This window comes from Phaseolus vulgaris, chromosome 8 (assembly GCF_000499845.2).
Source record: "Phaseolus vulgaris cultivar G19833 chromosome 8, P. vulgaris v2.0, whole genome shotgun sequence".
In the NCBI taxonomy this organism is placed as follows: Eukaryota; Viridiplantae; Streptophyta; class Magnoliopsida; order Fabales; family Fabaceae; genus Phaseolus; species Phaseolus vulgaris.
This window is the reverse complement of record NC_023752.2, coordinates 60,072,749-60,088,018: the sequence shown is the minus strand read 5'-3', so window position 1 is coordinate 60,088,018 and position 15,270 is coordinate 60,072,749. Positions and strand designations below refer to the sequence as shown.

Below are 15,270 nucleotides of genomic sequence, written 5' to 3'. Positions count from 1 at the left end.
TGTTTTCATTATCTATTTTTTACTTTTTTAATTATCAATTTCAATTCATTTTCTTTTTATTCTTTATTGCAATAAATCCACGCAAAAAAAAATACATAGATTAACTATTATAATTATACAGGTGCCCAACCATTGTATAATTGGAGGAACTGATGCTAAGTTTAATTAATATTATTTTAATTTTATTTATAACATTGTTGTTAATATTGATTTGACTGAGTCTATTAGTGTTGCACAATCCATGCTTTTAGAGTCTTCTAACGCTAATAATAGCTAGTGTCAATTTTTTTTACTTTTGTATAGACCAATGTTAATTTTCTATTTCTTGTTGGATGATATTTTTGTGGGTTTTTAATAAAATTGTGCAATTTCTATTATTTATTACAAGAATAGATATTTTATTTATTTATATTTTTGGGTAAGTTGACTTGTTGACACGATTTTATTTAAAAAAAATGTTAATGACTCACGATTTCAGTTGGGTTGGATTTCAAGCATATAATGATAAATATAAGACTATTTTTTCCTCTACCTTCATATATTCTTCTTTTATTTCTATAAATTTTTTTCAAAAATATCCTTCTGTAATATTTCGAACGTCTTTTCTTAAATTCGTAATTAGCTTCCAGATTACATAATTTGAAAACTTTTTTCAAATACATGATTAGTTTCCAGATTATGTAATCCGAAATATAATTCAGAAGTTTTTTTTCAAATATATTTCCGGATTATATAATCCAGAAACTACTTTATAAGGAGCCAAAAGAATTGCAAGAAGTCTAAATATAATACTTAGGACTAGACTTGGGTTTTCCTCGAAATTTCGTCTGCAAAAAAGGGAGTATGAGCTTTCACACCAGGCATAAAACCCTTTAGTATACCTGTTGCCAAAACAATTCTTAAAGACTCACTTCAGATAAAACATGACTCCTTTGGAAATCCAACTCACGAGATGGTTAAGGCAGGTAGCAGTATGGAGATTTGTAGGCTTTTTTTCAACCGTTGTTGGAGTTCTTTGTTATGCTTGCAGCTCCTCCTTCACCAGTCTATTCGGAGAGTGGAGCTTGTTCAAGATCTTTCTCTACACTGTTTTTAGTCTCTTGGTCTGTTTTTGGAGTCTACATGCAAAGGTATGCCCACGATCAACGTCTCTCCGATTCAAAGCTCATTCAGCACTATTGCTCTTGACCATCACATCACTGTATTCCTATTTCAGTGATAAAGCTGGGAATGGAAAACCAGATGTATATAGCTTGATTTCCTGTGTTGCCTTTGCTATGATGTCATTCAGCCTCTCAAGGCAAACTCAGTGCGGTTTTGAAGTTGATCTTTTAAATTTCTTCCTGGGATGTCTAATACTACTACTCATGAAGATTAAATTGGCACTAGCTATTGTTGGAGTAGGTTTCAGCTATGCCCTTATTGCTCTTCGTTCATCATTAGATACAACATCATACGATGATTCTGGAATCCAAGATGAGCATCCTGTAGTTATTGATATCAATCATGCTATTACGATGCAACATCTCGTGGATTGTGCTGAGGCCCTTGGGGAGGACAATTCCAATCTCGCCAACACGCTTTTCAAGCATGTGAAGGAATGCCTTGAAGATGATTCTAAACTACAAGTAATCGACCATAATTTGTGATCGATGCGCTGCAATTGGGAAAAATCAATGACCTTCGCAAAACTATAAAGCAGATGATGGATGTTGGGTTGACAAAGGAGTGTTGCGAGGTGTACTGTAACTGGCGGAGGGAAAGCTTAAAGGAGTGCTTAATGAAAGTATTAGGGTTCCCAGAGATCAACACCAAGGAGAACGGTAAAGGCGTGGAATTTAAAGATTACTTTATAGGAAGACGGATTAAGGCTGTGGAGGTCGCTCTTGAGATACTTGTCCCCAGTGAGAGACGACTTTGTGATGGCGTCTTTGGCGGGTTCCCTTCTGTTGCTAATCTTTGTTTGACAGATGTTTTTCGGGGAGCTACCATTCAATTGCTGAACATTGCCGTTGTGACTGCGAGTGGAATCCATTCGAACTGGCGTTTGTTCGAAATCCTTGGCATGCTTCAGGCATGGGGTGGCATAATTCCTTCGTTTGAATCATTGTTTACAGAGTCACTGGTAAAGAAAGCAATGGCAATGGCAATATCCCAAGACGAACTAGGAGAAGCAAGCATGGCCAATTTTATGAGAGTGAGAAATCTTTTGATCCTTCACCCAAACGCCAGGGCAATGGCCTATAGTTGCGGGGTTCATATGATGACCGTTAATGTCATTAGCTATCTCATTTCTACTTGTCTGTCCCAACAGACCTCGAAGCATAATGTGGCAAGAACATCTTCATCTTCTGTGTATATTGATCGAATAATGAAGCATTTGGATAGAAAATTGGTGGCAGAGAGCAAAAGAATGAGTCCTGCAAAGCGCTACCTTTTCATGATGAATAATTGGAGGTTTGTAGAGCTAAGCGCAAAATGGTTCGAAAAATACGGTGGAAAAGTTTGGCAAAACCGCAAACTTTATCTACGTACTTGGAATACAGTACTGGAGTATTTGAAGCCAGAGAACTATAAGTTAGTGGAGCCTAATGCTTACGCAGAGTCACTGAAAAGCAACATCAATTTGTTCAACAATGACTTTGAGCATTTATGTAGTACTCAATCTGAATGGGTTGTCCTTGATATGCAGCAAAGGGAACAAATAATTATGTCACTACAAAACATCTTGTTGCCAGCATACGGAAGCTTCATTGGGAGGTTTCTGAATATTCTTGGTAACGATGCTTTTAAACATATTAGATATGGAATGTTTGATATCCAAAACCAACTCGACATATGTTTTCTCGGAGGAACGAAAATGAATCACTTAAAAGAGAAAGGTAGACTATTAAAGCTTGTTCGAACTAAAATATGATCCTTTTTATTATCATAAAAGTAGTTCTAAACAGATGTATGGCTTGTAGTATATGTCCTATGTTTTCTACTTACAATTGTAAGCACTTGTTTCTATTTTTTCCTTTTCATTTCCTATTGGTATAGCTCAAGTCTAAGCAAAAGTTGAGATTGGGACTGTAGTTTGTGTTTTAGTTGAGAAAGAACAAAAAAAAACTGTGTCGACTATGTGGTGAAAATTTTCTTTCAGTTTACAAAGTTCGTTTTCATCTTGGTTGGCACTCAGCTGTGGTTCACGGGAAAACTCTTTCCACGACCACCATTCATAGAGGAACACTCGATTATCGCACTTCCAAAACCGTCGTGGTCTTGAGAAGGAACGATACCAACACAAATCCAGTGAGTGATAGATAGAGTGGAAAACCTCACCAAAAAACTCTCTGATTCAACAATTGCTCTGGGTAGTGGTGGAGCTTTAGAAGCAAAGCAAATTCTGAAATATTCGATGAATATTATATGGTCTCCAAAGGATTGGTGTGATATTTGGCAATGAATGTTTTGTTACTAGCTAAGACAACCAAATAATCTGAATAAGCAGGTTACTAATAACTAAATTAGAGAGACAACCAAACAAAGTGAATTTGTTAAAGAACACTTTTCAGGAATTTTCGCAAACAGCTTATGAGCATAAGAGTAAACGGAAAAAATATAAATGCAAACAGTGTCAGGATTTATCTTCATTTATGCCTCTACGGATATAATTGAGAGATCTCTAAATGCATATTCAATTCTTACATTTTTGTTCTCAAAATCTAATTCCTTAAATAGTTTATGCTTAATTTCTATATTAGACCTCTAATCCCTTAATAGATATTATCTAGAAAATAGGTTTTGAAGAATAGAATTGGAGAATCAACAAATCATACGTGTTCCTAGAATCCACATCTATGGATTATTCTACATTAAGTAGAATCAATGAACTAAACCTAAGAAAAATATGTTGCATATCAACAAACCTGGCTTAAGCGAGAGTTCTTTCTTGCTGATACAATGAAGGCATCTTAATTTTGAGTCAAGCTAGGTTGACTCAGCTCACCATGGTCCACTAATTAATACGAATTCACCACCAAATCACAAGGACAAAGTCACGAACCTTAACAAATTTCCATGCCATTAAATGAAAGAGAAATTAAAATTAGAAAAATGACAGACAAATTTGATAACTTGTTTACGAGAAAGCAAGAAATTAAAAGAAGAGGAAGTTGCAATAGAAAGTGTGTATTCATTCATTCACAAATTTCAAAGAAGTGTTTCCTAACTCTTTGAAGATGGCAGAATAATACAACTCCATATTTGAAAAACAAATCTTTCTACCTCTCCAAAAACTAGTTAATTTGTTTTATCTTTTTAAACATTAAAAGATAATGCAGTATAGAATATGTATGGTTATTGAGACTTTTGCAAGAAAAATTAGAGGCATCTTTACTAAAATTAGATTTTGATAACAATTATCTATAAAGTCACAAAAAAATATTTTTTTATGGATTAAATTAAAACTATAATAATCAATTGTATTAAACCAAACCACCCACTTTTATTTATTATTGTGTCGAATTACATGAAGATAAGAAATAAAGACAGGAAAGGAAAGACAAACATCAGACTTGTTACATTAGGAAAGGAATATGGCTTCCATTCCTAATGTTACATTAAAGAGACAGAAACAAGCTTTGGTAATGGAAGCTTTATTTGTAGCATATTATGAGACCATGTTTTGTGATGAGGATAAGGTGGTTGATGATGATGGTAGAGTGAACCCTTCTTTAGCTGACAGGCAAAATGCCTCTAAGACAAGGCCAACCATCAAGGATAGGCCTCACATTCCCCAGAAGAACGTCATCAGTTGCATCTGGGGTGAATTTGATACGCACATACTTATCTCCTTTGAAAAGGTAAGCTTCAGACTTTTCATGGGAAGCAAAGCACGCATCAATTCCACTTTCAAAGATCGTACCTTTCAAAACAGGAAACCCATCAGCAATGTTACGAATGGTGCCAAGAAGCTGCTTGGAATCATAGGCTATGCGAGTATACTTATTGCCCTTGAATAGGTAAACTTCTTTTCCTTTGGTTGACCTGAATGCAGAGTCTATACCATTCTCAAACACTGTGTTTTTGAAGACGGGAAACATCTTAGCAATTGTGGTAGGACCTGAGAGAATCTTGTCATTTGCTGTACCTGGAGCGTAGTCTATGTAGGCACAATATTTGGTTGAGAACACATATGCATTGTTGCCTTCAGTGTCGAAGGCACAGTCAATTCCAGGTTCTGCAAAGAACGTTGCTTCTAGTGATTCAAAACCAATACTAATCAAACGCAGACTAGTCAAAATCTTATCATCAGTTCTTCCAGGGGTGTAATACACCCGCACATACTTGTCCTTCGTGAAGAAATACACTTCATGATCTCTTGATGAACGAAATGCAGCATTGATGTAAGCCATCTTTCTTAAAGCAAGAAATAGAGGGATATATGATTTGAGGATGCTTACATTCCTCTTAGAGGCACCTATTTATAGTGTTATGGAGTTGGAACTTCTTTACTATTGGTATTGAAAACTACCAGGAATACCCTTGTTTCAGCGTAAAGCAATTGATAAATATGATGTAACAAGTAAAAACAAAGCAGCATTATAAGTGTTATCGTGCTGCATGTCCTCTCTGTTGCCATCATCTGTTTTCTCATTACATATTATTCTAATTTTAAATGGCAAAGGTGTTAAAATGTTTTGAAGTTTTAAATGGTTGTTGAGAGTGTGGCACTTGAAGATAAGAGGGATAACACGTAACCTTAAAAGCCACTAAAATTGGAACACTTAAACAAATGTTATGTAACTTCTGCATGTGCTGTTTGTCATCACATAAACAAATGCTATGTTATGAGCTTGCTAGGATTCTACACTGTTATATATCAGTTCCAACACATTAATAGATTACTGTGTTATTTAATACATTTAATACATTAATATATCCCTTATACTATCATAGAAAGAATTTTTTGGAAGAAAGGTGAAGAGATTGAGTTGTATTTGAGATTTGTCGTTCGCTTGGGAAAGTGAAATAGCTTAGCGATTGAGTTTCAAAGTTAAAAATTGAGTTTCAAACATAACTTTGGGAAGCAAGAAAATGACGGGCTTTTGAATGTTATTATTGATGAAGAAATCACTGAAATACATTAATATTATCTCATTTAGTATAAATATTTTTTTTAATCTTTTCAAATTTAATATTGGCCCAAACCAACTCAAACACTTTATATAATAAAATAAATAAATTTTAAAATAGCTTTATGTATTTTTAACTCATTAAAAATATTAAAATTCATGTTGTTTTATAATCTATTAGCATCCCATATTGAGTCACACTTTAATTTGGAAGCTAGTTTTTCATTTTATTGTAATATCAATAAGTTGTTCCATTCATAATATCATAATATTATTTTTTATATTATAATTTAAAAATTTAAATAAAAACGTTAATATTTTATTTTAAGTCAAAGTTTAAAAGACTTTAAATCAAATGATTCAAGTTGAGTATCCCAGTTTATATTTTATAAATTCTAATTAGTTTTTTAAATTTTAATTAATATTATCTAACTTTTTTAAAAGTTATTATATTTTTCAATTGATTTCAAGTACCAAATATCATCGCTTTATTTCGTACTAAGTTTTCTAACAATATCTTTATTAATCATTAATAAATACGTGAACTCCACGATGAGGGTTAGAGTGGTTGGAGTTTCTTGCTTGAAAAAGGGAGACACAACAGCAACATCATTCGTTCTTGTAATCATGCTTAAGTAAACTAAAGAAGATGGCAATGGAAGGTTGGCAGATTGGGAGCTAATAAGTTACTTTTTTCATCAGCAATTAGTAAATATATTAAATGAAACTGATACTTTAAGGATGTTCCAAACTTTTATAAGCCTAAATACAAGAACTGTATCCAAAAAATCTTATAATGCAGTTTAAATATGGCTTAACTAGCTGTAAAAAAATTAAGCAATGCCTTTCTTGAAGATTAAGCTCATAAAGTTGCCACACCAATTTTCTTGTCGCACTTTCCATTTAACTACAGAAAATATTATATGTGATTAGTGAAATCATAAAAAACATAAAGCTTCTATTTGTAATTGTACAGGGTTATAGGTTCTAGATAGTATCTGTTAGTGACTCGAACAATTGTCTCTCATCCTTCACCTTCATTCTCATATTTACTCTTTGGTGTTCGGTCATTTCTCCTTCCTCTTCTTGTGTTCGTTCTTTAATACTCGGTTGGAAGTTAACCTGTAAAAGATTCTCAGACGATCAAACAAGTGTTCTGTATATGAGTGAGTGATATATTGATAAAAATGTACCTTATTCTTGTAGCAATGCTTATTTATAGTGTTAATAGTGAATTGTTTCATTTATGAACCGGATCTAATAATGAGACAGTATTACCTTATTTATCGCATGGTTACCGGATTTATAGGATATTATCTGATTTATCGCATATCTTTTTATTTTCTATTTGATAATCCGATCAGTCATCGATATCGAGTGACGTGACTACTTTTTACCGATACACTATTTATAAGAGAAATGTTGGGTTGAAGTTTTAAGCTTAGCATTTCTTTGTTTTAAACTTTGTTATAAATTAAAGTCCTGGTTTCTTTTATATATATATACCATTGAGCAAAATATCATAGAAAACTGTATATATCTATAAAATTTTATTACCAAAATAGGTGGAAGAATATTGTAAGTTTAAATGTGTAAACATTTAAAAAAAATGGAGATTAGCTCTCTAACACATAAATGGAGAATTTGTTTTCATGGAAATAAAAAATCTTTGTTAGTTTTTGGTTGTGTTTTAAGGTTTGGACGCAGTGTTATGTTTAGGTGCTTGATTTGTGTTGGCTGATTCTGGTAAGATTATGAGCACTCTTAAGGGGTTTATATTTATTTATTTATTTATTTATTTATTTTGCTAATAAAAAAAACCTTCAAAACACTCTTCTACGAACAATAGTTATATATTGAGAGAGGAAGAAACACTTTTGAATATGATCTAACAGTTTTCTAACAATTATATGGTGAATTTGAAAGATGGGATGAGAGGTGCTTGAGGTCTTTATATAACAATAACACCAACAAGAGATGGAATGGTATAAAGTAGAAGATCGAGGAAAGCAAGATGGAGTGACTTAATGGAAGGAATATTATTATTAATATGAATATTATTATTAATATGAATATTATTAATAATAATAATGAAATCATTAATAATAATAATTATAATATTAATTTTAATGTTTTAATAAATTATTTTCGTAATATTACCTATCGATTCTATTACCATCATTATATAGTGATAATATCTTTCAAAAGAAGTTCTACTTCAACATGCTAAAATTATGTAATTCAATTTTATATGTAAATAACAATCCATACATAAAATTCGTATGCAAATTTTAATTTATTTACGAATTCAAATTTATAGATAATTATCACTTCTTTTAGTGAAATCACACCAAATCATGGAAGTATTGGAGTACATTAAACCAAATCATGTTATAACAAAGAGTATTTACTGAGGGTTTGGGTTAGAAAAAGGTATAATGTCTTGTTTTTTTTTTATTCTCTTAAGTAATCCATATTTATTTATTATTTTTTGTTTAAAAAAAAGTAAACCAAAAATAAGACTCCCAATAGGGTGGCGAGCTACAATGGAAAAGGACATGATGTATTAGAGAAAGAAATATTCAATACAACATATCCTATATGCAGATGTGAGGTTTTCTCAGAAAAAAATATCATCTGTATTCGATTTTGAATTTTTCAGCTATGGGGGACTTTGAGGAGCAAAAACAGCTTGTGAGAGTTACACAAATGAGTCAAGGAATTATGATGCGAACGTGGGAGATCAAAGCCAACCCACCAATAGGAACCACGAGTTCCACGGTCTAATTTTTTTAACACAAGTTTAAATACAAAAAGTGACCAACTTTATACTGTATTTCAGAAAACAAGCTCTAAACAACCAACCATTAGCCTTAACCTTTGTAATAAACTAACTAATGGTGACCAACTTTGATATCTCAAAGATACAGTGTAAGATCCAAATACAGTACTTAGTGTTCTTACAATTTAACACAAGATGAAAGTCAGTGTTTGTATATTTGTGCCAGTAAAATTGATAAGAGCATGTAAGAGCTACTCATCGAAAATTTCTGACCATGAATCTGTGGTTTATGATGCTTTCATGTCATCCAAGCCAAGACGAGCCTGTTCAGAAAGAGAAGTTTGATGAGTTCCTGGATAAAAGGTTTAAAATATGAAGTTGCTAACATACACCACTGAGAATAAGATAATATAAAATCATTGTCATTCTATGATCATCTTCAAGCATAAAAATGATCCAATATATCTTATTTCTTACCAGAAACTTGTGATTTTCTTCAAGTAGAGGAGAAAAGGATGTACAAAATTTATCAATGTCAGCATTGATATCGCCGGTGCCTCCTATCACCTCCATGAACTTCTTCCTACCAGGAGCAAGCTTCATGACAACCTGCAGGTCAAATGTTTAGTACACAGCCCAAAACCATATTCAGTTTCATACAATGTACATTCACTTCATAGTTAAAAAAAATTGCACGGTATTTAAATTCTTTAACTTAAATTACATAGACTAACGTAAAGTGCAAAGAAACTAGAAGATGCAAGCTTATTTCATTGTTGGTGTAATGTTTTACATGATCAGGAGGACATTCGGGTCATTTATTTAGAAACCTTAATGCTAAAATGTCTAAATACAGGAAATTAGGACAAATAAAGTAATAATATTGATAGTTAAACGTATTTCATACAACAATGAATCTGAAGCACTGACGTGATGAAGTGCAAAGGTTGTAGAAAATTGACAACACAATGATGCACATGGTCAACTTAACAGGATTTTCTAGGAAGACTATTTCAATGCCCAGCCATTGACATTCTACAGATTTGCAAGACGATTTATAGACCTCCGATAAGTCAAAAAGCTGGATTTGGTGTTTCTATCAAAATATTCAAGATTATATCAACAAAGAATTAAACATAAGATTACACTGAAGCTTGAACTAGCAAGCCAGCCATGCCACTTCTTCAGAGTCTTGTTATAGGAATCTGTACAAGCTTGGGACATTGTCCAATCTTCATGCTCAATTAAGTTTCGAAACAAAGCCACCAAGAAATCCATTGCTCTGAAGATTTGATCGGTTAGCGAAAAATTTATCATAAATAAAATTGCAAGGATAAATATGGCAATGGCAACAAATACTCATTAGCTAAGGTCTCTGACCACCAAATAAAAATAATTATCACATTAGTCTCAAAACCTTGAGAAAGATAAGCAGAACTAGCTGAAGTTTCATAACAGTATTAAAAGAAATAAAAGGTAAAATCGAAATGAACCAAATTTAAAGGATTCATCATAGTTGCATACAATGACAACACAAGTTGTTTCCTAATATGATGGAGTAGAGTAAGCTAAAAGAATTGCACTGTGACAAAAATCAATTCTACAAAACTGTCATTTAGATCTACATCCTTTTTATGGTATCTATCCCTCCCTTTTGACTGTCATCCACCTCTATTTACTGGGCTTTCTATTGGTCTTCATGTTACCAGCTCTTCTCACTGGAGCTTCTATTGGTATATTTCTCACTTGGTCAAGCAATCTTCAGTAAAATTTTATCATCTTTTTCCTCACAGATGCTACCCCTACTTTCTCCCCATTATCTTTCCTAATTTTATGCTTTCTTATATCTTCACTTGTCTCTCTTGAAAGGCAGAAATGTTCTTGCAAAACATAGCTATTGTAATTGCTATAAGGTAAAGCTTTTCATTGAGCTTTGTTAGAATGTATGAAACTATGTATGAAACTATCTCATACTGTAATCATATACTAATATGTTTAGAGCATGATAGTGTATCATCATCACATGATACATAATTTGTATAGCACAATACGATTCGCCACCCCATGATACAATTGTTGGAAAACTCGTTTGGGCACCCGAATCAGTGTTGTATCATTTGTATCACACTCGGAATCGCAAATTGCAGCCTGAACTGTGGGTGAAACCGGATTCAGGCCTTGCATACTAATATTCTTATCCGTTTTTTCGTGCAAGTCTCACCTATCAAGTCTGACTAAGAAAGTTTATCCGCGCTGGAAGCCTTAGCACCTCAGCTCAGTACGCATAGAAGTAAGCAGCAACCATAGTCTGCAGATCTTGGAGAGGAAGATGATGAATTATGAATGATTTGGATATAATTTTTTTGTTTTTGAGGTTGTTTAGTATGAGTAAAGCAGCAACCATAGTCTGCAGTAATTATGCAGTAGCAACCAACAACAATTATTGTTTGAATGACTATAATGCCAAATTTGTTTAGTATTATATAGCCATTGTTATAAGAAAAGAACTATAAGCACAGCAACAACAGTGTTTTTCAGAGGTTGTATTAGAAAAAGTTCTCCAAAAAAAACGATTTAGGAATGTCATACCAATATGAAAACGCAAGTTAAATGCAACTGCATGATGTTCATTACCTTGTCAGCCAAAGAAGGCCATTGGTGCAACTAGATGATGATTTAGCAGTTTTAGTTTCAATCTCCACCTGTACCAAACTGTACAGGTAGTTGAATCTGGATGGATTGGAGGAATACATAGTTTCCAATCTCTGCCAAGAAAATCAGTGAGGTACGGAATTAGAACAAATAGGATATGATCACAAGGCTTAGATAATGTACACACTTATAATCGTTAAACAAATGAAAAACATTTTATTATGTAAGTCAGATAGAAACCCACAAATTAAAACAAAATGAAACACAACCAAATACTATGCAATACATATATATAGCTATACCATGTTACCATAAGAAGTGAAGAATAATACATTCAAAGCTGCAGGAAAGTATCTAAAAAAGTATACAGTAACATTAGAGTCGGAATGAGCAGTTCACAAAAACATACCGTTATGTTGCCACCTATGTCAGATTTAACAAGGGCCATAGCAGCTCCAAACTTATCTGTTACAAGAAAAGTGTTAGATCTTTTAACCATGACACATGTATTCATTTATGCTTAAACAAGAACTAAACCAGGATGCATTGGTTCACAATCTATTGTGTTGAATATGTCACAGTTGTAGAGTTAAAACTGTAAAATAAAATTTACTTCTGCACATTAATAGTCATCGATCTAGAAATGAAGATATAGATACCTAAGAGACCAAGAAAACAAAATTAAAAACAATCAAAACATTTTCCACATTTTATTGATGAAAAATAAAATCTCTGGATGAATGCTAACAGAACAGGATCAACAAAGTCCACCTTGGAAAAACTCACATTATGCATCTTACCTGGCTCAAAGAGTTGATAATTCCTTTAAATTTAGCAAATATAGTATCATTTAAGACACCACAGATTATATATGGAGGAAACACTCCGGGAAATGTTAGCATCTATTACTTCTTTCTTTAAAGTGCTAATAACACGGTAATGAACAAGACACACCTATTACTGGCAATATGTGCTTGCACGCTTCCAAGAAAGACTTGCTCAGAATTTCTCCTTGCTCAGACTTTACATGCTCAAGTTCTTTCAGTGCAGGAGCGAAAACAGTCCCCTCCATTTTTGAGCTTTGCTGCACATGACAAGACCCAACAAAAATACATTAGCATGAGCTTAACAGGGTTCTAAGTAAGTAAAGTTTAACTTAATTGCACTATAAATAACACATCAGAAGCTTAAACTTAAGTTGCAGCTAGTGATTCTAAAGCTTATAAGATCATCCCAATTTGCTTTCCTACCCACATAGTATGCTGTCAACTGAGATTAGTAAATTTTCAATGAACTAAGAGTTTGGATCCTTGGATTTCTGAATGAAATGCCCTTTGAGATGCTTAATTAAAAATAACAGGGAATTACCCAGAAACTGAAACTGAGTTGAGAAAAAGGAAGAGTTTGGAATACCCAGTTGCTAATTTTCAAAAAGAAAGAAAATTTAGATTTGATTTGTTTGAAGAAAGAAAGGAAGATGCATAATCCATGAACAAATAGAGAAGAGATGAAATGCATACACAGGAGGAATCTGAGGGACTGTGACCCAAACAGCAATTGCGTTGGAGCTACGAGATGGGAACGGGATTTCATGCTTAATTTTCAAGTAAATAAAATATTGGCAACATATTTCTTGTTCTCATTTTTAATTATAAATTAGTAAGTTGCACATGTTTTATATGAATTTATTAAATTATTATAAAAATATGACATTTGATTAAAAATATTTATTCAAAAATAAAAATAGAAAACAAAAAATTCATTTAAATATAAAAAAACACTATTTATATATATATATATATATATTAAAATAAAAATATTAATTTAATAATTTATATTAATCTATACCTAAAAATAAAGATAATTATTCATTATAATTGTTTTTTTCATATAAATTTGTTCCTATTTTATCTTTATTAATATTTTATTTTATTGTTTTATTTTAGATATTTTACTCATTTTCTTTTTTTTTAAGTATTTACTAAAAAATTAATTATTCTTAGAATTAAATTGGACACTATATTTTTATTTTATTTTTAATATTAATATATTGTCATCTTGTAAAAAATAGTTATCAATTTTAAATATTAGATATGGAGTAGTTTGTCCAACCTAGAACTAAACATTTTATTAAACGTGGGATAGTTCTTACTATTTTTGAAACATTTTTTTTTTCATATCTTTGTCTCTTTTAAAAATTATAGTTTTTATTTCTTCTTATCATTTGATTTAGTGGTTATCCCCTTCTTATTATTTGATTTTTTTATTTATTTTTTGTAAAGAATATATGAATATAACAATGATAAAAATAAAAAATGCGGCTACAAAGCAAGCCCCAGTAATAATAAAGATAATAATAATATATATTTTTCTATAAATAAAGGATTATTGATATTTGATTGATTCAGTTCATCACGAGCATCAACACATATATCCATGCAAATGTAACTACTGTGAAATTACGAATCAATTTCAACCAACACAACAACCAAATAAACCTCATAAAATAAAATCGAAATTACATAAACACAAAACATCCTCCATAATTGATTTTTTTCCTATGATAATCGATTATCTCATACAAAATACACACAACATCAATTGTCTCATGCATGTAGTTGATTACCTTCTAAAAAATAATTCATAAACAATTATAAAAAACAAATAACAGATTATCCATTACCACACTTTCTACATGAATGTTTTGCTGAAAACACCATATTTAAGACCATCAGAAAACCTCAGCTACACCCCCTCAACTACACAACACAATCAAACGCGTCAGGAATCTGCATTGTTCATTTGAATGCATGGCAACCAACTTTTGTGTAGGAATCTTCATTGTGCAGCTTACGAGCGTTTAAAAACCAATAAAGGGTTATTTTAAAATGAAAGTTTGCGTTTCTTGGTTTTTATCCAAAACAATATTGAGACGTACCAATTTAAAATAACCCTTATCTACTGTGGGGCTTTGGGTTGTATCATCTGAAATAATCCATTTTATTTTATTTTATTATTGCAATTTTAACAATCTGCAACACTCAATCTTCATGGAATGCCTATGATTTTGGGGTGAGTGAACAAATAAGAGTCTCACTTCAAAATATGATGTTGCAGCTTATGGAATTTTCATTGGGAAGTTCCAAGATATTCATATGGTAAACATGCCAACTATTATATTTTTTTTAACAAACAATAAATAAATTAAAACAAACACGAATATATAGTCCTTATATAAGTATCAGAATACCTTCCATCTAACTTTCATTCCTCATCTCTTCTTACAAAACCCAATATCCAGTTCACAATTCATTCTTTTAGGTCACGAAAATCATAATTGTCTAGAATTAACCTAGTTGACTTTTAATTTGGTAAATTTAAGTATAATACTATTTACAAGTACATATAATTATTTAATAAAAAAAAATTAAAATCATGTCAACTTCATAAATCAGCTTGTGGGGAGGTTTACACCCACTTATATACAATGAAATGTCATAATTTTTAGTTAATGTGGATCTTCAACCATCTCTAAACATAAAAAACTATCTACACGTTTAAATCAGTTTTTTTTTAAATATAACATTTGACCTATTAAGAAAACCGATTGGTCATAGTTAATCGATATAAATTTAATTACCATAACTTAGATTTGAATTCGTCTCTGATTATTAAATGAAATGTGAATAACCTGCACTTACCAGTTTCAAACAAAGG

The 15,270-nt window shown here is 31.8% G+C and overlaps 2 protein-coding genes and 1 pseudogene across 3 annotated transcripts; 1 reads left to right on the top strand and 2 right to left on the bottom strand.

Annotated features, from left to right (window-relative positions):
* Positions 1 to 822: 822 nt before the first annotated feature.
* LOC137826599 (exocyst complex component EXO70B1-like) lies at positions 823 to 3,153 on the top strand (annotated as a pseudogene).
* A 1,311-nt stretch (positions 3,154 to 4,464) lies between these two features.
* LOC137826521 (albumin-2-like) lies at positions 4,465 to 5,447 on the bottom strand. Its single transcript, XM_068632512.1, has one exon. It carries the CDS (start codon positions 5,397 to 5,399, stop codon positions 4,719 to 4,721), a length of 681 nt encoding a protein of 226 aa, XP_068488613.1. The 5' UTR covers positions 5,400 to 5,447; the 3' UTR covers positions 4,465 to 4,718.
* Positions 5,448 to 8,841: 3,394 nt separating this feature from the next.
* Positions 8,842 to 13,200, bottom strand: LOC137826831 (glycolipid transfer protein 1-like). 2 transcript variants are annotated; one of them, XM_068632977.1, is made up of 7 exons: positions 13,074 to 13,200; positions 12,508 to 12,637; positions 11,963 to 12,018; positions 11,536 to 11,666; positions 10,048 to 10,183; positions 9,379 to 9,510; positions 8,842 to 9,224 (listed from the first exon to the last, which is right to left on the bottom strand). In XM_068632977.1, exons 2-7 carry the CDS (start codon positions 12,623 to 12,625, stop codon positions 9,189 to 9,191), a joined length of 609 nt encoding a protein of 202 aa, XP_068489078.1. In that variant the 5' UTR covers positions 12,626 to 12,637; positions 13,074 to 13,200; the 3' UTR covers positions 8,842 to 9,188. The 2 variants fall into 2 exon arrangements, with proteins under 2 accessions (XP_068489078.1, XP_068489077.1); XM_068632976.1 differs by having other exon boundaries at positions 12,922 to 13,080.
* Between the last annotated feature and the right edge of the window lie 2,070 nt (positions 13,201 to 15,270).